Source organism: Pelophylax lessonae, assembly GCF_965119305.1.
Source record: "Pelophylax lessonae genome assembly, chromosome: 6".
Lineage (NCBI taxonomy): Eukaryota > Metazoa > Chordata > Amphibia > Anura > Ranidae > Pelophylax > Pelophylax lessonae.
Window position 1 is genome coordinate 315313906 of NC_138773.1, and position 21751 is coordinate 315335656.

General features: G+C 41.3%; 1 protein-coding gene across 1 annotated transcript in view; it reads left to right on the forward strand.

Annotated features, from left to right (window-relative positions):
* Positions 1–21751, forward strand: part of LOC309558092 (contactin-associated protein-like 5) — a 591346-nt gene that overhangs the window by 275906 nt on the left and 293689 nt on the right. Inside the window, exon 5 of the mRNA XM_082261047.1 lies at positions 4091–4294. Coding sequence (XP_082117173.1) covers positions 4091–4294 — 204 coding nt within the window. The remainder of the gene's footprint in view (positions 1–4090; positions 4295–21751) is intronic.

Below are 21751 nucleotides of genomic sequence, written 5' to 3' on the forward strand. Positions count from 1 at the left end.
TTCAGCAGGCGGCCATTATAGAAGGCAGGGCATTTTTTCTTTTTTTTTTGGGTTGGCAGTGTGGCATGTGGCGTGATTGAACCCATACTCATTACCCATTCACATAGAGGAAGGCAGGATCCCGCCCGTAGACTCCGACGACCACTGCCCAGGGTTGTCAGGAAGAGACCCTTGTCCCCATCAACATGAGCCCCCCGCCCCAAAGCACCCCCCATGTTGAAGAAATGTGGCCTGCATGCCCGGACAGGGGTTTGGTATGGATTTGGGGGGGAGGGGGGCTAAAACCATTTTTTTTTATTTTGGTGTGGCGTTTCTTTTTTTTTTTTAACCGGCAATTTTTTCTGTTTTTTATGCAGCTATCAGTGGGGAAACCCATTAACAGCTAATGACACATCAATTGTTAAGAGCGCTGAGGCCCCGTTCTTTAACAGCAAGCTTACACAAAGCTTTGCCCAACCAGGACGCAGAATGCACTGTGCTCGAGCCGAACCGTTCGCCCATCCGTACTTCCAAAAACCATAGTGGCCACAATTGTCTTCATTATGATTTGGACTACATTTGCATGGGTGGGCTAACTCATAAATGTATACATTTCTAATACTTGTAGTATCCCTTTAAGCAAAGAAATGGGAATGTATATAGTCCCGCTGGTACTCAGTAATGGGGTACTGGCTGAAAATCTCACTATCCAGTAGAGTATAGCATACTTAGATGGATTGCCACTCAACCCAATCCAGTCTATGTGTGTAAGATGGCTTCAGCCTTTCACCACTGCACAAGCCATACCCTCTGACATGTTTTGCCCCACCCCCTGGGGCTTAGTCATAGAGATCTATGACTAAGCCCTGATGGCTGGGGCAAAACAAATAAGAGGGTATGGCTTGTGGAGTTGTGCAAGGCTGAGGCCATCTTACTCACGTTTACCACATATACTGGATTGGCTTGAATAGGCGATCTTTCTAAGTATTATATTTATGAGTACTATAAGAACATAAACACCACTGTTTCCCTGATGAAGTCCATAAGGGTGAAACACGTTGGAACTTTGCTTTATGAATTTCATACCAGTATATAGTGTGATCAAAAGCCCTAGTTAGTTTCTTACCTGGCACCATGTTGGTAGTGTGTGATATGAATCCAAATATATTTATCTAGGAACGTACATATTGGGGATAATGTTCTGTAACACTTTGGTTGTTGTTTTGTATATTTTTATTATTGTCGTTGATATATACCCCAGTTTTTAGAAACTTATGAAAAAAATACTATTTTTAAACAAAAGTGTTTTTATGTACATTTTGAAATCCTGTTTTTGTAATTCCCCTCCCTTATAATAGTCCTGTCCCTCATACTTCACTCTACATTTATACCTTACTAGGGGAGCACTCTGGCTCCCCTTCATGGTCTCTGCCCTTGGGCACAGTTTTGCTCCCCTTGGGGGTGCCCAAGATTCGGAGGCCGTGAATAAACTCAAGTACCAGATACCCCCTACAAAGGAGGGAAGGGGACAGGTAACATTAGCGTCTTCATGTCAACTGGTGGTCACGCACTATTCTAGTTTCATTCCAAATGTGTGATTCTATGATTCTCTTTATCCAGATAGCTGTATATTAACAAACCTGACTAATGACCCAATTGGGGTTTCCAATCACTAGGCCGTGCAAGTGCAGAGCTTTTACCTCAATAGACATGTTGGTAAACTCTTGTTCCTTATATACCCATTGACCCTGCCAGCATAGTTCAATAGTGATATATGCTTCTGTTAACATTTAAATTGTGAAACACCTACTGTTTGTATTTGTACCTTTGCCACAGTTTGTGGCCCTTTGAAAATTTGTACTGTTATTATGACACCTATTCTTTGTATGTATTTGTTAAACCCAATAAAAACCTTTACATTTTAATCCTGTTTTTGTGTTAGGCACCATTAAGTTAAGTCCAAAAAGTATAATAATCCTTCTACTTCAGTGTAACTGTACTATGTTTTTGAAGAATACATATGGCCCCTTCCTTTTGCCACCCTTATACCCAGGGCAGCCATCAGAAATTTTGGGGCCCCTTACACAGCTTTAGGCTTGGGCCCCTCTGGGCCTGACCACCAACATTCCAAAGGGCCTGCCCTCTGGCCGTCCCACTGAATCGCCTACTGGCCATCCCACCAAGTCCTTCAGTGCACCCACTTCTATTTTAACACTCTTACAACTTAATAAATTCAAATTACATATAGTTACATAGTTACATAGTTAGTGAGGCTGAAAAAAGACACAAGTCCATCCAGTTCAACCTATGATGTGTGTGCGTGTTTGCTTTTAACCGTACATTGTATACCCCTGTATGTTGTGGTCTTTAAGGTGTCCATCCAATAGTTTTTTGAAACTATCAATGCTCCCCGCTGATACGACTGCTTGTGGAAGAGAATTCCACATCCTTACTGCTCTTACAGTGAAGAACCCCTTACGCACTTTAAGGTTAAACCGCCTTTCCTCAAGTTTTAGTGAGTGGCCACGTGTCTTATTGTATCTCCTTTCTCTGAATAGTTTGTTCCTTATGCTAGGGTCGCCAGTACAGTATTTGTACATTGATATCATATCCCCCCTCAATCGTCTCTTCTCCAGAGAGAATAGGTTCAGTGCTTGTAGTCTTTCCTCATAGCTGATGTCCTCCATTCCCCTAATTATTTTTGTTGCCCTTCTCTGGACTTTCTCCAGTTCCAGCACATCCTTCCTGAGGACCGGTGCCCAGAACTGGACAGCATACTCCAGATGTGGCCGGACCAGAGTCTTGTAGAGCGGGAGAATAATCTCTTTATTTCTGGAGTGAATCCCCTTTTTTATACAACCCAGTATTCTGTTGGCTTTGCTTGCGGCGGCTTGGCATTGCATGCCACTTCCAAGCCTGTTGTCTACCAGTACCCCCAGGTCCCTTTCCATCCTAGACTCACCCAGAGGTTCCCCCCCTAGTGAGTAGCTTGCTTTCTGGTTTCTGACCCCCAAGTGCATTACTTTACATTTTTCTACATTAAATCTCATCTGCCATGTAGTTGCCCACCCCGTTATTTTGTTCAGGTCTGCTTGCAAGATTTCCACATCCTGCATAGAAGATATTGGCATGCCTAATTTAGTATCATCTGCAAATACTGAGATTGTACTAGATATCCCCTCCTCTAGATCATTTATGAATAAATTAAACTATGAATCCCATCCATCAAAGAGACATCCCCATATATTCAGCAAAGGGACATCCCAATCCAAAAAAGAGATGGCCTCATATATTTAGCAAAGAGACATCCCAATCAAGTAAAGAGACGGCCTCATATATTCAGCAGAGAGACATCCCTATCCAGCAAAAAAAGAGCCTCATATATTTAGCAAAGAGATATCCCAATCAAGTAAAGAGATAGCCTCCTATTTTCAGCAAAGAGACATCACAATCCAGCAAAGAGACATCCCTTCAGCTGCATCGGCTTACTCTTCAGCCGCTATGTTTCAGCAATTGCTAGTTACTACAGCTGCAACTACTCGGTCTCCTTGGTTGGGGCCTGGGCAGCTGGGCCCCTTGGAACGCCTGGGCCCCTTACATGTGCATGGGCTGTCCCCCCCCCCCTGATGGCTGCCCTGCTTATACCTATGATCACGCTTTGTGGTGAAACGTGTTTAGGAGGGGTGGTTTTCCCATGTGGAGATATCTACGAAGTAGCTGTATCATTGATGGTTGAGTACCATGCTTAGACAAGCTTTTACTGGAGTTAGGCTTTCATTTGTAAACTTCAGGGATGAGCAGAGACAACCTTTTTAAAGCTGGCACCCTGGCTGTCCATGGGTGGTGAGAGGCTTGGGTCTGGAGTGCTACAATGGAGTGTGGATGTTACCTTGCCTTTGCCATATAGAACTAACAAGGGTACATAATCTAATTTCAGCAAGTTATTTTTTAAGGGGTTCTCCAGGGGATTCGTTTTAGGTAAAATAGTCAATCCCAACCCAATATTGTCCAAAGGTGTTGCTGATGTCTATGTTAGGAGAGTGCAGCATTATTGATCTTGTTTGCTTGTTTACATGACTGATTCTCAGTGGCCTCTTTGTCTCTTTTCTAGAATCCGACGTAGCGGACTTTGATGGCAGAAGCTCGCTCCTCTACAGGTTCAATCAGAAACTGATGACCACATATAAAGATGTCATCTCCTTGAAGTTCAAGAGTATGCAGAGTGATGGAGTATTATTTCACGGAGAAGGACAGCGAGGGGATTATCTAACGCTGGAGCTACAGAAAGGGAGATTGTCTCTCTCCATTAACCTAGGTACGCACTTTTTGTTTAGGTGGAAATTGCTGTATCAAACTAATCTGTCAAGTTCCACATACACTATATTGGATTATTGAATTTAGGGCTGTGATAACCAGTCAACTGACATCATTTCCCTTGGGAACTCCTGTTGGTTTTGAGCTGCAGCTGCTGATCTTGGGATTCCCCATAGCTGTTTGTTCTTAATAGGTAACTACACATTCGTGGGGGGGGGGGAAAAAATCAACAAATAAAGAAAAAAACAATATAGCATATACAATTGTGACACAAATCATATTGTAATTATTATTATTATTATACAGGATTTATATAGCTAAAGAAAATAGTATTGCTGCGCCAAGTCAATACAACAATCAAATAAATATATGTTTTGTGTTCAAAACATCATCACAATTAATCAAAATCAGTCCATAAACTGTGATAACAAATGATAAATACAATCGTGAACTGTGATTGTGAAATCAATATTAATAGACCCAATTTACAGTGAAAATAGTGACAAAATGAAAGCTAAAATCTTCATCCGTAAACGTGATCATAAGTGCTGCATGCTTCACTCCAAGTGCTCCTAGTGACTAGTGACAGATTAGCAGCTCACCTTAGGGAAAGACTCATAAGAGTCAATACACACTCTGGGATAATCACAGTAGCCTGGTTCACCTTCCCATCACCGCCTCCTGATACTCTCTCCGGGTATATACGGCATCGGTGTGGAAATAAAAACAAGATCTAGTGCTCTCTGATTGTTAGGGCTATTTATTATACATAAAAGATGAAATCGCACTTACATTTTAAAGCAGTTATAGTAGTGCGGACTATCAGAGCATCAGACACTGCCTGTGGTCTCCGGGAATCAACGTGATGACGTGCAGGCTCCTCCCCCGTACGCGTTGCGTCATAGACTTCGTCAGCGGGGTGGGTTTATGTAGAGCCCACAGTTTGCTCAGCGCTTTACAATATGAGGGAAGACAATACAGTTACAATACAATTCAATACAGGAGGAATTGGACGGGCCTACTCGTTAGAGCTTACAATCTAGAAGGGAGGGTCAAGTGAAACAAAAGGCTATAACTGTGGAGGATGAGCTGATGGGGAAAATGGAAGTATAGTTGTTAGGTGTGGGTGGGATAGGCTTCTCTGAACAGGAAGGTTTTCAGGGATCGTCTAAAAGCTAATACGGTAGGAGATAATCAAACAGATTGGGGTAAGGTGTTCCATAGGATTGGAGCGGCTCTGGCAAAGTCCTGGAGGTGAGCATGGAAGGAGGTGACGAAGGAGCTAGAGATCGGGAGGTTTTGAGAGGAACGAAGAGAGCGATTAGGTTGGTATTTTGAGACTAGACTAGTGATGTAGCTGGGGGCTAAGCTGTGGATGGCTTTGTAAGTTGTTGTTAGTATTTTGAATTGAATTCGTTGGGTGAGCGGAAGCCAGTGGAGGGCTTGACAGAGAGGAGTAGGGGACACTGAGCGATTGGTAAGGTGGATGAGTCTGGCAGCAGCATTCATGATGGATTGAAGAGGGGAGGAGCCTATGTAGAGTAAGCCAATGAGAAGGGAATTGCAGTAGTCGAGGCGCGAGGTGACCAGGGAGTGAACTAGGAGCTTTGTTGTGTCATTGGTTAGGAAGGGGCGTATTTTGGAGATGTTGCAGAGGTTGAGGCGGCAAGATTTGGACAGTGATTGGATGTGGGGCTTGAAGGAGAGTTCAGAGTCCAGGACTACACCTAAGACCTTGGCGTTGAATGTTATTAGAAATGACCTTTCCTTTTCAATCTGCAGCATTTGTAATTTTCGGAAAATGCAATAAAATATGGCTGCTTGGAGCTGTTCTGTACACAGAATGTATACTGACCACACCCCCAGAAACATATAAAAAGGGGAAACACTGTTAAAAAAAAATATTCTCAAAGAAATGCCTCCATCCTGCGCTCAGAATGATCCAAATAAAAAGAAAACAGCCAAAGCCTATTCACAATTTAAAAGCAGCTACTATATACAATTAAATAGAATCACATATGCTGTCATCAAAGGAAATACAGCATTAGCAGCGCTCGTGGTTACAATGTAAACATGATCCATTAAAATCAATGTTCTATAAAAGGTCCATATGAACAAATTAAAAAGTCCACAAACACCAGGTGAGACAATAGTGAAAACCAATGGGAAGGTAGATAGGGCTCTAAGACATACGAGTAGACCCTCACCACACCTCGTGGATCCCACTCCCTATGGTTGCAAACTCACCACAATTTAGAAAACATGGGCGTAAAATCATATCCATAGATCGTTGTGAAATGACAATCATCCGACCCATAAATGGACTCAAAACTTCATGCAATGGAGCCGCACCATTAACATCTGGTCATACATCCTTGCTGGTGAGAGGAAAAGCTATGTGGATGGTCTGGATTCTTTGTGGATACCAATTACTTATTGTGACCCCCTATAATCAAGGGGTCATATCCTTCTGGTAAGGAGTATTTATTAAGAGCACTGGGTGAATGTGTGGAGGTGAAGGTTTCACATCACTTCTATCAAGTCTGTGCTTCTAATCACTGCTGCGGTTAACCATTTAAAGCGGAGTTCCGGGCACAAAAACAATTTTTTTTTTTTTGTGCCCCTCCGCTAGGTAGAGCTCACCTGAAAAGGAATTGGATAGTTATTTTAATTTTTTTTGTTTACTCACCTTTTTATTGAAGATCGTAAATACTCACCTATGACTGCTTCCTCCTCCAGCGCCGAGGCTCACCCCGTCACTTCCTGCCTCGCGATGATTCCTGGGAGCTAAACGTCATAGCTCCCAGGAATCAATGCGACGGCACCGGCCCCGCTCGTCATTTCCCAGAAGCTGTTCAGGAATGCGGCGCCGCACCGGAAGTGACGAGAGGGGCCGGTGCAGTGCATTCTGGGACACGAAGACGCGGAAGAAGACAGAGAAGAGGACCGCGCCGGCTTCAGCTGCCCACAACAGAGATGGAAACGCTGTGGAAGAAATTTTCTAAGTAAGTATTTCTTCTAAAAGGTAAGTGCGAACCGGGACAGATCAGAGGCTATCCATTGTGGAATGTGCTAGCCCTGACTGTCCCGGGGGTATGTTCATCAAAAAATCATTTCTGTGCCCGGAACTCCGCTTTAATTACCTTGATATTTTAAGCACGAAAGGACTTTATTTATTTATTTATGCTGAACTTGTGCTTTTATCAATTGTTGTGGTCCTCAATCACCATTGATGGTTTTAAGCACAAATGGACTGGTTTTCAATTATTTAATTATTTATTTATATGCACCAATGCACTTTTTGTGAATAATTATTGTTGAGCGCAATATATACTCTCAAATTTCACATTCATCACGTCAACACGTTGGTTGTTTGCTGCTCACAGTGTGGAAGGCATTCCCACATATTTATATAGAATTATTTATTCACATATTTATTTATTTATTTATTTATTTAATTATTCACGATTAATAGAAAGTTTCAGTACACTGTAATTTGTGTGTGAACACCCGTTTGCGCAGTTCGCTTTGGTTCATCACCATTTTTTTCTCATAAATAAAGAAGTTGTTTTTCTACTTTGGAGTGCCGCTATCTTCATCCTTCATCAAGACCCAGGTTGTAGGCACCCAAAAGGGAAGACTCGGCACACACAGTGGATAAGAATGTGGAATAAACAACAATTGAGTCTCTTTAACAGCAATACCTGAGCAGCAACACTCACTTGGGAGATGGAACTCCAGCTGATGAGCAGAAGACCGCGGCCAGCTGCACCTGACTCGGAGGCGGAAGGTAGACAGATGCAGTAAGCTCAAAAGCAGAGAAGTCTCCAAAGTAGTGTGCGCCAATCCCTCTACTGTCCCTCCTTCCCTGGAACCTGTCCCTGTGATAGGTTCCCTCTCCCTGGACAGTGGTTTTGTGTCCCTAACCTCAACACATGCAGAATGTGCTGTGAACCAGGGCTTTTTGTAAGCTCTGCCCTCCCCAAAGATGGATTCTAGGGTCAATCAGTTGGCAGCATCTAATCGGACAGCAGCCCTCCTGATGATACGTATAGAGGCCTAAGAGAAATGGGTCTTTCTCCTGTCCTCCACTCTCCCTGCAAGGTGGATGTGACAACCTGCACCTGCCCACGAGGATTTCTTATTCTTTGGCTATGTGACAGGAAGTGAAGAAAAATCTCCCTAATGGGACACAGATGGCCCAAAACCGGCAAGTTATAACCCTTCCATATTCTCTCAAAAATGAAAAAAGTCTTTAGTTCCACCTTAAATAAAATAGGAAGGTGCAATAAATAGGAAAAATATCTTTAGGACTGGAGCCAGATTTGCCAGAGGAATTGCTGTGCTGCTTGGTCCATATACAGGACAAGTTGGAGGACCCAATAATTTACTAGGAAGTCATGGCTTTCAATAAAATAATAGCGATTCTCCCATGAAGGTCCTTGTCCAGTCACTACAGTGCTGCTGATCATCTATAGAAAATGTCCTAAAAATGTAGAATTTTCACATTGATTAACCACTTACCAACCGCCCAATGTATATATACGTCCTCCATTTAAACCTAAATACTGGTGTTATGGCAGTAGATAGCTGCCATAACCCTGGTATTTTTTTAAACGGTGGGCGGTTGGCTTTCCGATAAGGGTGGTCCCAGCGGTGCCCCCCCCCCCTCCCGCCACGTCCCGGTCCTTTTTCCCGTTGCGTCCCGAATCCTCACAGACAGGATGTCGAGTGAGGGCAAGCTTGCCCTCACTCGACTCTATGGTCTTGGAGGACCGGAGCGGCGGCAAACGTCGTTGCCTAGCAACCGGTTTAAAGGTCCCTTTTTTTTCATTTTATTTTTTTTTTCTCCATCTTTTAGTGTACTTGTGACATCTGAGGACTTTTTGACCCCAGATCTCACAAAAAAGAGGTCCTGTTGTGCCTATTTCTATTACAAGGAATGTTTACATTCCTTGTAATAGAAATAAAAATGATCCATTTTATTTTTTTTTTAACCACTTGCCTACAGTGCACTTTCACCCCTTTCCTGCCCAGACCGATTTTCAGCTTTCAGCGCTCTCACACTTTGACTGAGAATTACTCAGTCATGCAACACTGTACCCATACAAAAATTGTGTCCTTTTTTTCACACAAATAGAGCTTTCTTTTGATGGTATTTGATCAATACTGGGTTTTTTATTTTTTGTGCTATAAATAAAAAAAGACTGAAAATATCGTGAAAAAACGCATTTTTCTTTGTTTCTGTCATAAAATTTTGCAAATTAGTCATTTTTCTTCACAAATTTTGGCCAAAATTTATACTGCTACTTATCTTTGGTAAAAAAAAAACCCAAATAAGTGTATATTATTTGGTCTTTGTGAAAGTTATAGAGTCCACAAGCTATGGTGCGAATCATTGAAAATTGATCACACTTGATCACACCTGATGTACTGAAGGCCTATCTCATTTCTTGAGACACTAAAAGGTCAGGAAAGTACAAATACCCCCCAAATTACCCCTTTTTGGAAAGTAGACATTCCAAGGTATTTAATAAGGGGCATGATGAGTTTTTTGAAGTTGTAATTTTTTCCCACAATGCTTTGCAAAATGAAGATTTATTTTTTTTTATTATTTTTTTTTTTACAAATTGCAGTATTAACAGGTTATTTCTCTCACACAGCACATGTATACTTGCAACTACACCCCAAAACACATTCTACTACTCCTCCTGAGTATGGCGATACCACATGTGTGAGACTTTTTCACAGCCCGGCCACATACAGAGGCCTAACATCCAAGAAGCAGCGTCCGGCATTCTAGGAGCACAAATTACACATATCATTTCCTGACAACCTATCACACTTTTGAAGGCCCTGGAGCACCAGGACAATGGAAACCCCCATAAAATGACCCCAATTTTTGAGGCATAATGAGTCTTTTGAATATGTCATTTTTTTCCACAAGTTTTTGGAAAATGTGGAAAGAAAATGAAAACACATTTTTTTTTTACACAAAGCTGTCCATTTATGCAATATTTCTAACACATCGCATGTACATAGCAAAACTTGCACCCCAAAATACATTCTGCTATTCCTCCTGAGTATGGCGATACCACATGTGTAACACTTTTTCACAGCCTGGCCACATACATAGGCCTAACATCCAAGTAGCGCTTTACACAAAGTTGTCCATTTATCCACTTTAAGACTGGGCCTATTTTTGACACTTGGTGTTTACAAGCTAAAATCATTTTTTTTGCTAGAAAACTACTTTGAACCCCCAAACATTATATATTTTTTTTAGCAGAGACCCTAGAGAATAAAATGGAGATCGTTGCAATATTTTTTATCACACCATATTTGCGCAGCAGTCTTCCAAATGCGATTTTTTTGAAAAAAATTCACTTTTTTGAACTAAAAAATAAGAAAACAGTAAATTTAGCCCAATTTTTTTCCATAATGTGAAAGATAATGTTACGCCGAGTAATTAGATACCCAACATGTCATGCTTCAAAATTGCGCATGCTCACAGAATGGCGCCAAACATTGGTACTTAAAAATCCCCATAGGCAACATTTTAAAAATTTCTGCAGGTTACTAGCTTAGAGTTACAGAGGAGGTCTAGGGCTCAAATTATTGCACTCGCTCTAACGATCGCGGCGATACCTCACATGTATGGTTTGAACACCGTTTACATATGTGGGCGGGACTTGCGTATGCGTTTGCTTCTGCGCGCGAGCTAACTGGGGGAGGGCGCTTTAATTTACTACACTAAAAAAGAAAAAAAAAAAAAAATTGTTGAAAGAGGAAAAAAAAAAAGCAAAAAAAAAAGCGGCCCTTTAAACCGGTTGCTAGGCAACGTCTTTTGACGTAGCTCCGGTCTTCCAAGACCATAGAGTTGAATGAGGGCCATCTTGCCCTCACTCGACTTCCTGTCTCTGAGGATCCGGGATCGGATAGTTTTCCCCGCTGCCGGCGGGTCCGGTAAGCTGGGAAAACATCTGGGACGCGGCAGGAGGGGGGGGGGCACCTCTTCCCCTGCACCGTAAGGGTAATTCCGCGGCGAATCCGCCACTGGGACCACCCTTATCTGAAAGCCGACCGCCTGCCGTTTCAAAAAATACCGGGGTTATGGGGGCTATCTGCTGCCATAACCCCAGTATTTAGCTTTTAATGGCCGACGCATATAGTCGTTAGGCGGTCAGTAAGTGATTGCATGTATATGGCAAACAGGTGACGATGACTGACGGGGTGACAGGTGACGATGACTGATGGGGTGACAGGTGACGATGATTGATGAGGTGACAGGTGATGATGATTGATGAGGTGACAGATGACGATGACTGATGGGGTGACAGGTGACGATGACTGATGGGGTGACAGGTGACGATGACTGATGGGGTGACAGGTGACGATGATTGATGAGGTGACAGGTGACGATGATTGATGGGGTGACAGGTGACGATGATTGATGGGGTGACAGATGACAATCACTGACGGGGTGACATGTGACGATGATTGATGGGGTGACAAGTGACGATCACTGATGGGGTGTCAAGTGACGATGACTGATGGGGTGACAGGTGACGATGACTGATGGGGTGACAGTGATTGATGGGGTGACAGGTGACGGGCGATGGTGCACGGCGGTACTGATGGCAGTCTCTGGTGACCGGTGAACTTTAGGCTATGTTCACATGTGAGCGTAGCGATCACGGGCAGAATCACTGCGATTCCGCCCGTGATCCAGAAATCATTGCAAATTGCGGGGCGCCTGTGCGTTGCCCGTGATTTGCAATAGCACCCCAAACGCTGTGCGATGTTGCTGCGATTTCCGCCTGCCGAATCGCGGTAACATCGTGCAAACAACGCATGACACTCAAAAGAAACTCTTGTACCTTTTTTGGGCGTCATGCGATGTTTGCGCGATGTTACCGCGATTCGGCAGGCGGAAATGGCGGCAACATTGCACAGCGTTTGGGGTGCTATTGCAAATCAGGGGCAACGCACAGGCGTCCCGCGATTTGCAATGATTTCCGGATCGCGGGCAAAATCGCTGTGATTCTGCCCGCGATCGCTGCGCTCACATGTGAACGTTATGGGTGTCAATTTCTGGGCACTGATGAGGTGACTGTTGGGTGACAGGTGACATTGGGGGGGGGGCTGAGGACTGTGTGGGGACCTTTATTAGTGTGATTTTTACTTTGGGACATGTGTACAGAGCAGTAACTCACTGTTTCTAGCTCTTCTCCCCTCATACTGGAAACTGTATGAGGAGAGAAGAGCTAGTAACAGTCAGTTACTGCTCTTTGTTTACATTTTGTGATCGGCTGTGAATGGATTCCCAGCCGATCACATAGTAAACAGTCACTGTCAGTGACTGTTTACTACCGCCGGTGACAGCTGTGTTCCTACGGAACACAGTGCCACCGACATGACCGCGCTGCGCGCTCCCGATCGCGCATGCGCGGTCATCTCCTGGGCGCCTCCATTGTGATCGGCTGTGTCATTGGAACACCCCGACACCGGCAGTGCAGGGCGGCGCGCACGCGATCGCGCGCCTGCCCTGCTTAAAGTGCCGCCGTCATATGACGGCGGCCCAGGATAATGGTCGCTCCGCTCCGCCGTCATATGAAGGGCGGCAAGCGGTTAAATGGTGTAAAAATAAAAATTAATAAATAAAATAAATGGTAAAAAAAAAAAAAATGAAAGCACTCTGTTCCCGTTAGCTCGCGCGCCAAAGCGAACACATACGGAAACCCCGCCCACATATGTAAATGGGGTTCAAACCACACATGTGAGGTATCACCACGATCGTTAGAGCGAGAGCAATAATTTGAGCCCCAGACCTCCTCTGTAACTCTAAGATGGCAACCTGTAAAAACGTTTAAAGTGTCGTCTATGGAGATTTTTAAGTACCAAAGTTTGCGCCATTCCGTGAGCGTGCACAATTTTGAAGCATGACATGTTGGGTATCTATTTAATCGACGTAACATTATCTTTCACATTATGTAAAAAAATTGGGCTAAGTTTACTGGTTTCTTATTTTTTAATTCAAAAAAGTTAATTTTTTTCAAAAAAATTTGCGTTTGGAAGACCGCTGCGCAAATACGGTGTGATAAAAAATATTGCAGTAATCTCCATTTTATTCTCTAGGGCAGTGATGTCGAACCTTGGCACCCCAGATGTTTTGAAACTACATTTCCCATGATGCTCATGCACTCTGCAGTGTAGTTGAACAGCATGGGAAATGTAGTTACAAAACATCTGGGGTGCCAAGGTTCGCCATCACTGCTCTAGGGTCTCTGCTAAAAAAAAAAAAAAATATATATATATAATTTTTGGGGGTTCTAAGTAGTTTTCTAGCAAAAAAAAAATGATTTTAGCTTGTAAACACCAAGTGCCAAAAATAGGCCTGGTGGGAAAGTGGTTAAAATCAAATTTGATGAAGTGACTTTTCATCCACTTGTGAGTGTATTTGGCCTTCGACCTACGATGATCAGATGGGACGTATAAAGTCATATGGCTGTTTGGGAACTTGCCAATGCTACTCGTGGTAGAGTTGCGTAGTTTCCTGTAGCGGTGTGAGGGTTAAGCAGTCTGATGAACTAATCTCTTCTTAGCCCAAATTACCTCCTGAATTTGAAACAGAAGCCAGCTCTGGGAATTGGCGTGAACAGCGAGAGACTCCTGCGGAAGTGCGTTCACAGAGCCGATGTTCAATGACTAAAATGTCACCAGTAATTAGCTCATACATCGGCTGAGGTCCCAGCTGAAATACATCTGTTACATCCACACTTTGCAGATTTTCTATGATAAACGGAGAACCTTTAAATGTCAGAAATCACCCATCAAACTCCGAGCGATTTTCCTTCCTTCAATGCAGATTCTTTGTCCTCCCAACATAGGATAACATGTGATATACAATAAAGAAAAGCCTGAAATAAACCAGAAATTCTGCTATAAATATCCAGGCTGTGATTACTCACACGGGTTGTTACAGTAAGCAAGTCCAGACCTTCATAACCAGACTTATGTGAGTTCATTACATGTTCAGGCTCTGCTTCCTACTTTGTCCTCACCTTAATTGCTGCATGCTTGTTCAGGGTCAGTGCAAGGCTGTATTTACTATGGCAGTAATGGGCCAGTGCCTAGGGAAGTGGAGGAGGGGGAGGAGGGGAGAAGGGGGAGAGGGGAGGGGGGGAGGAGGGGAGGGGGGGAGGAGGGGGGGTGGCAGCACCAGACCTCAAATTTTACAAACTGTGAATGTTGTTTCCTTATTTTGTATGGGGATGGGTGAAACTGAGAGTTTCAATTTCTCCTAAATGCCGGAAAAAAATCTGGACATTTTGACAAAATTTTCCCAAAAGTAATTCAGTTATTGTTTCACATCTAATATAAAATAAATACATTAATCGAAGTTGTACTGTATAGTTATTTAAATAATTACATAATGATATTTATTCCCTCACTTACCTACTTATTTCTCCAATGGTTGTCAAAGCGCTAAAATAAAAAGGTATTATAAATATTACAATTTTACAGTTTTAAATATATAGTGATAACATAGTAGGATCATAAAAAGTTATTTTTGCCATATTGCAGCCTCCCTTAATATATGTATTTAACTTAAGCTGCATAGTTATTTAAACAAGGATATGCCTATATTTATTTTTCTCCACACTACCCCATGCTCTAACAGATGTCAAAATGCTAAAAAAGAAAACACATAATAATAATAATAATAATAATAATAATAATAATAATCATAATACGTTTAATTCTTATTTTATTATTATTATTATTATTATTATTATTATTATTATTATTACTATTATTATGATTTACATTTTTCAGTTTTTAATATATAGTGATACAAAATGTAGGGTCAATAAATGTAATTTCTGCCATACTGAATTCTGAATGCCCCCAGATCAAAACATTATTGCCTCCTGGCATAATAAATGTACTTAATTCATACTCAATATTTATTTAAATATTTATATAACTATATTTATTATCTTGCCACACTACTTTATTCTCTAACAGTTGTGAAAATTCTTTAAAAAAAGTAATAATAACAACAACAATATTAATAATAATAATTATTATTATTATTATTATTATGCCCACAGAGCAAAACATGATTTCAAAAAAGATAAGTGCTATACAGCACCCCCTTTCCTGTGCTCGGAACCTGGTCCTCAGGCTGCCTCAATCCCGGAACTCGTGCTGATATTAGGCATCCATGATGGCTAGGCTTTGCTGCCCCTTACGACCAGGGCGGTCGACCAGACACCGAAAATACAAAGCAAAGAAAAGGGCGCACCAGCCTAGCGCATTATCCTCAGCGAGTTTATTTGGATAAAATTTTTTAAAATCAAATACTCACAAACAAACATGAAGTTCAGGCACATCAATTCCATACACCTGCCTCCTGCCAGAGGATCAACGTCTTTACTGGAAGCAGAGGGTTGACGCGTTTCGAGGCCGTGCCTCTTCCTCAGAGCCTCAACCTGCCATAATAAATGTACTTAATTCATACTCTATAGTTATTTAAATAACGATATAACTGTATTTATTTTCTCACCACACTACTTTATTCTCTAACAGTTGTGAAAATGCTTAAAAAAAAAAGTAATAATAATAACAACAACAGCAATATCAATAATAATAATAATAATAATAATAATAATAATAATAATAATAATTATTATTATTATAATTATTATGCCCACAGTGCAAAACATTATTGCCACCTGCCATAATACATGTATTTAATTCATACTCTATAGTTATTTAAATAACAATATAACTGTATTTATTATCTCACCACACTACTTTATTCTCTAACAGTTGTGAAAATGCTTAAAAAAAGTAATAATAACAACAATAAAAATAATAATAATAATAATAATACTTTTTTTTTTAGTTATAAATATATAAACACTGCGGGGTCATTAAAAGTAATTTTTGTCTCACACCTAAATTGTAATGTCTACAGAACAAAACATTATTGTCGCCTCCCTTAATAATTTTATTTCATTTTTACTGTATAGTTAATTAATTATTGATATAACTATTATTAATATTATCTTTCCACACTCCTTTATTCACTATTAATAATACAATTATTATATTTTTCCTGTTATAAATATATAATGGTTAAAAACTATAGCGTCATTAAAAGTAACTTTTGCCTTACCTACTAAGTACCCACAGAACAAAACATTATTGCCACCTTCCTTACCGAATATATTTACTTTGTACTGTATACTTAAATACTGATTTGCCTACAGTGTGTGTTTTCTCTTACCACACTGCTTTGTCCTCTAACAGTTATTAAAGTGTGGAAATTAAAAGTTATTTATATTTTATTGTTAACTTTTTGCAGTTCTAAATAATGATATACCTACATTTTATATCTCATCACACTACTTTATTCTCTAACAGTTCCTGAATAAAATGTTATTATTGTTACCATTTTTATATATATATATATATATATATATATATATATATACAGTATACATACATACCTCACAACTTTCCAAGATGGGAATGAGGGACACCTATTAGCAAAAGTATGTAGGCATAGAACACCTCCCCCTGCCACGCCCCCTTAAAGGAGAAGTGTACAAAAAAAAAATGATTGGTTAAACCCACTTTGCTTTTTTGAACTACTACTATTCCTTTATATTGTCTTTTGGAATTAGCAAATGCAGCAATCTAGAAATCGGGTGAAAGGTTTAGCACTGGGAAACACTTTTTTTTAAAGATAAATAGTGCATTTTATATACAACTATATAGATCAGACCAAAATGAGGGGCAAATGAGGAGGAAAGAGGGACTTTGTTCCAAATCAAGGACAGTCCCTCAAAATCAGGGACAGTTAGGAGCTATATATATATATATATATATATATATATTGTGCAGGCATTAAAATAAATTTCTACCATAATCAAATTTGATTGCCCATAGAGCAAAACATTGCTGCCACCTTTCTTAGGGCTCTTTCACACGGTCCGCCTCCGTAGGCGGATCCGTGTTGCTCAGCAGGGATCGATCCGCGATCCCCGCTGAGCCGGCGGTTGACAGCTCCGTCTCCGCTTGCAGAGCGGAGAGGGAGGTGTCTTAGCCCCCGCTGCCCTCTATGGGGGATCGGATGAGAGCGGACCGCCTGTCCGCTCTCATCAGATCCGATCCGATCCGATTACTGAACGGATGGAAAAATAGGGTTTCCATCTGTCCAGATTTCACGGACAGGATCGGATACGGATGGCAGCGGGTGTCAGCGGAGGTGTCTCCACTGACACCCGCTGCCCCATAGAGCTGCATGGAGGATCCGATCAGATCCGCCTAAAAAACTGACAGGCAGATCTGATCGGATCGCCCGTGTGAAAGAGCCCTTACTTAATTTATTTAATTGTATTGCATAATTATATAAATAATGATATAACTATATTTATTATCCCAACATACTACCTTGCCAAAGTGCTGAAATGAAACATTGTTATTATTATCTGTATTTATTTATTTATACCTTTGCCAAATTATACATATGTAAAGGTAAAAACTGTAGAGTCCTTTTTATTTATTTGTTTATTTATTTTACCTTTTTCCAGTTATAAATATATAGTGGTAAAAACGTCTTTAACCTCCTTAGCGGTAATCCCGAGCGTGACTCGGGGTTGGTTTTTCATATCAGGAGCGGTAACCCCGAGTCACGCTCGGGGTGGATTGCAGAGAGCGCAGCGGTGTTCTCTTACCTTATCCTGGCGATCCAGCGATGATCTCTCATTGCTGTGACCACCAGCCGAGATCCCCGCCGCTCCTCCGTCGGTCTCCGTCGCTCTGATCACTTCCTAGTTCCGTTCCCTGCAGCAGCAATGCTGCATGGGAGCGGAACTAGGGAGGGAAATTCAAAAAAAAAAAAAAAAAAACGTTGCACAAAACACAAAACACATTTTATATTATATATATATATATATACATATATATATATATATATATATATATATATATATATACATATATATATATATATATATATATATATATATATATATATATACATATACATATATATATATATATATATATATATATATATATATATATATATATGCATATATATATATGCACACACACATATATCTATATATAATATATAATGCATGAATTATAATCTAATCAATAATATAATTTTATTATATATATTATATATTAAATAATAAAATAATATTATTGATTCGATTATAATTCACGTGTTTGTGTTTCAAATTTATCACATCTGGGATCAGGGGAGGGCTGGCAGCCTTAGGTCTGGGGGGCAAGTCTAGTCAAGTGGCCCATTGAACCATGGAATCAGCTTACCATCCATGCCCACCTGGTTTTGGACTTGCAGCTGTATACAGTGTCTGGCCCCTACATTAATCCAGCCCTGAGTGAGGCCTTTTTGCCAGTTTTTACCACTTTTCAGAGTGGCCTGGGGGGCAATTGCCACCCTGCCCCCCTTGCCAGTCCTCCCCTGTCTGGGATGTCTACTAGACTCTTGTTTTGGTCAGGTTTAAGTCAGTAATTACTAAGAATTGCAGGCCTATAATACATAACGCCAAATTTCCATGAAAAGAATTGTACCGCTTTTGGTATGTAATTCCTGACATAATCATACCGCCAGGGAGGTTAAATGTGATTTTTGCCATACCGAATTCTGATTTTCCACTGAGCAAAACATTATTGTCACCTTCCTGCTTCCCAATGGCATTCTTTTTTTTTTTTTTTTTTTTATCTTAATAGTTTTCAATCATATTTTCCTGTTATATGAAAGTATTTGGTTACGGATAATTATGAATCACGTGTTGATTATATCAGCTGGTGAAACGCTCCTAATAAACATCAGAAGGAAGAAAAAGTGTCTCCTTCTCGAAGACTTTTTTCATCTTCATTTTTAGACTTGTTATTTTTTATATTTTATTTTCTTACACATGTCAACACATGTAAAGTTAACTTTCTGTTTCCATGGCAATGATATATTGTGAGCTGAAAATTTCAGGAAAGAAGTCTTTTTTTTGCTTATAATGTCAGTGTAACAGATAGTTAGGGCACAGCGACAACTGGCCTCTTTTCATTGTAAATGACTGCGACTTGTAATTCTCACATAACGGGGTCACGTGCAGAAAAAATTGGTGGGTAAAACAAATGAAAAAAATAATTATTACTATACTAAAGTGGGTCATGTGGGTATATGTAAACTTAGGAAACCTATTTTTATGTCATGCATTTATGAGCTCTTGAAAGCACCAATAAATCTACAGTCTAAGTTGCCTTTATGTAAATTAACTATTAATAATATTCCAAAATAAGCATGTAAAAAATTAGCATTTAAATATTTGGTGCATTTACTTTTATACTGACATATAAATCACACCATTTACCATAATAAGCATTACATCTATTATGGTAATATAGGGATTTAAGCAGGGAACAATGGGAGGTTCTTTAGTTCCCTTGGTCCTTTACCATGAACCTTTTAGTAACTTTACAAGTAAAAGCGGCTTCAGTCTGGCTCCATCCAGGCTGCAACCCCCAATTCGTTTTACCCCATCTGTTAGGGCGTAGTCATGGACCTGGTGGGTTGAAACGCGTTGGGATTGTGGCCTGGATAGAGCCAGGCTGAGGCTGCTTCTGCTCGGGTCCTGATGGTGTGTTGTTTCCTTTCTTTATACTACATGCATTGAGCCCGGAAGGGCTGCCTGCACTCTCAGCATGAGTCACTGGACTAGGATAGGAACCTCGAGCGATACCCCTCGTTTTTTTGGCATGGGTCATCACTGAGCCAAGAGTTTCAGTCTGGGAAGTAGATGGTGACCCTGAGTGATACCTTCACAAAGTTGATGTCATCAGATGAAGGCACTGATGGGGTTGTTACATTTATAGATTGCTTCCATGTTGCACTTATCATGAAAACCTATATCCAATGCTGGTTCCACTTAAGTCTACTGTTGGACTAGGACCTGCATCACTCTGCCGGAGGCTGAAGCAGGTTGTTTTCACTTCCATAGAATAGTCTGGTCAAGGATCAAAAGCAAATGCAGATCAGTCCCCTCCAGGGACATGGGTCATCACTGAGCCAAGAGTCTCAGTCTGGGAAGTAGATGGTGACCCTGAATGATGCCTTCACAAGGATGATGTCATCAGATGAAGGCACTAATGGGGTTGTTACATTTATAGATTGCTTCCATGTTGCACTTATCATGAAAAACTATATCCAATGTTGGTTCCACTTAAGTCTACTGTTGGACTAGGACCTGCATCATCCTGCCGGAGGCTGAAGCAGGTTGTTTTCACTTCCTTAGAATAGTCTGGTCAAGGATCAAAAGCCTATACAGATCAGTCCCCTCCAGGGACATGGGTCATCACTGAGCCAAGAGTCTCAGTCTGGGAAGTAGATGGTGACCCTTAATAATGCCTTCACAAAGATGATATATATCAGATGAAGGCAATGATGGGGTTAGTTACACTTTTAAATTGGTTCCATGTTGCACTTATCACAAGTCATGGACCTGGTGGGTTGAAACGCGTTGGGATGGTGGCCTGGATAGAGCCAGACGGAGGCTGCTTCTGCTTTAGTGACTGTCAGGTCCTGGTGTGTGGCACTCTGCGTTGTTTCCTTTCTTTATACTACATGCATTGAGCCAGGAAGGGCTGCCTGCACTCTTAGCATGAGTCACTGGACTAGGATAGGAACCTCGAGCGACACCCCTCGTTTTTTCGGCATGGGTCATCACTGAGCCAAGTCCCCTCCAGGGACATGGGTCATCACTGAGCCAAGAATCTCAGTCCGGGAAGTAGATGGTGACCCTTAATGATACCTTCACAAGGATGATGTCATCAAATGAAGGCACTGATGGGGTTGTTACACTTATAGATTGCTTCCATGTTGCATTTATCATGAAAAAATATATCCAACGCTGGTTCCACTTTAGGCTACTGTTGGACTAGGACCTGCATCATCCTGCCGGAGGCTGAAGCAGGTTGTTTTCACTTTCATAGAATAGTCTGGTCAAGGATCCAAAGCCTAGCAAGGATGCAGATCATGTAATTCATCCTTTCCCAATGTTTTTTGTTTTTTGTTTTTTATCACAGAGGAACCTTTAAAATTGTTTTTCGGTCTTGGGGAATCCTTGCTAAACCAGTTCATTGGTGGATAGCGGAAAGAATGAAACCCCCACAGTGATGGTCACAATGCCACCATTACACACAGCTAAAAAGATCATTGGGTTTATGCAGCTGGCTCTGCTAGCTTATTATGAAGTACTTACCTAAAAACGCAGCCCCCGCAGTGCCGACAGGACGGCCGACATGCTCGGCCGTCCTGCTCCCTGGATCGCGTCCTCCGGCCATCTGATTGGCTGGAGGCACGATCACATCACTCCCGCACATGCGCGTGGGAGCCGCCGTTCACCGCACTGGG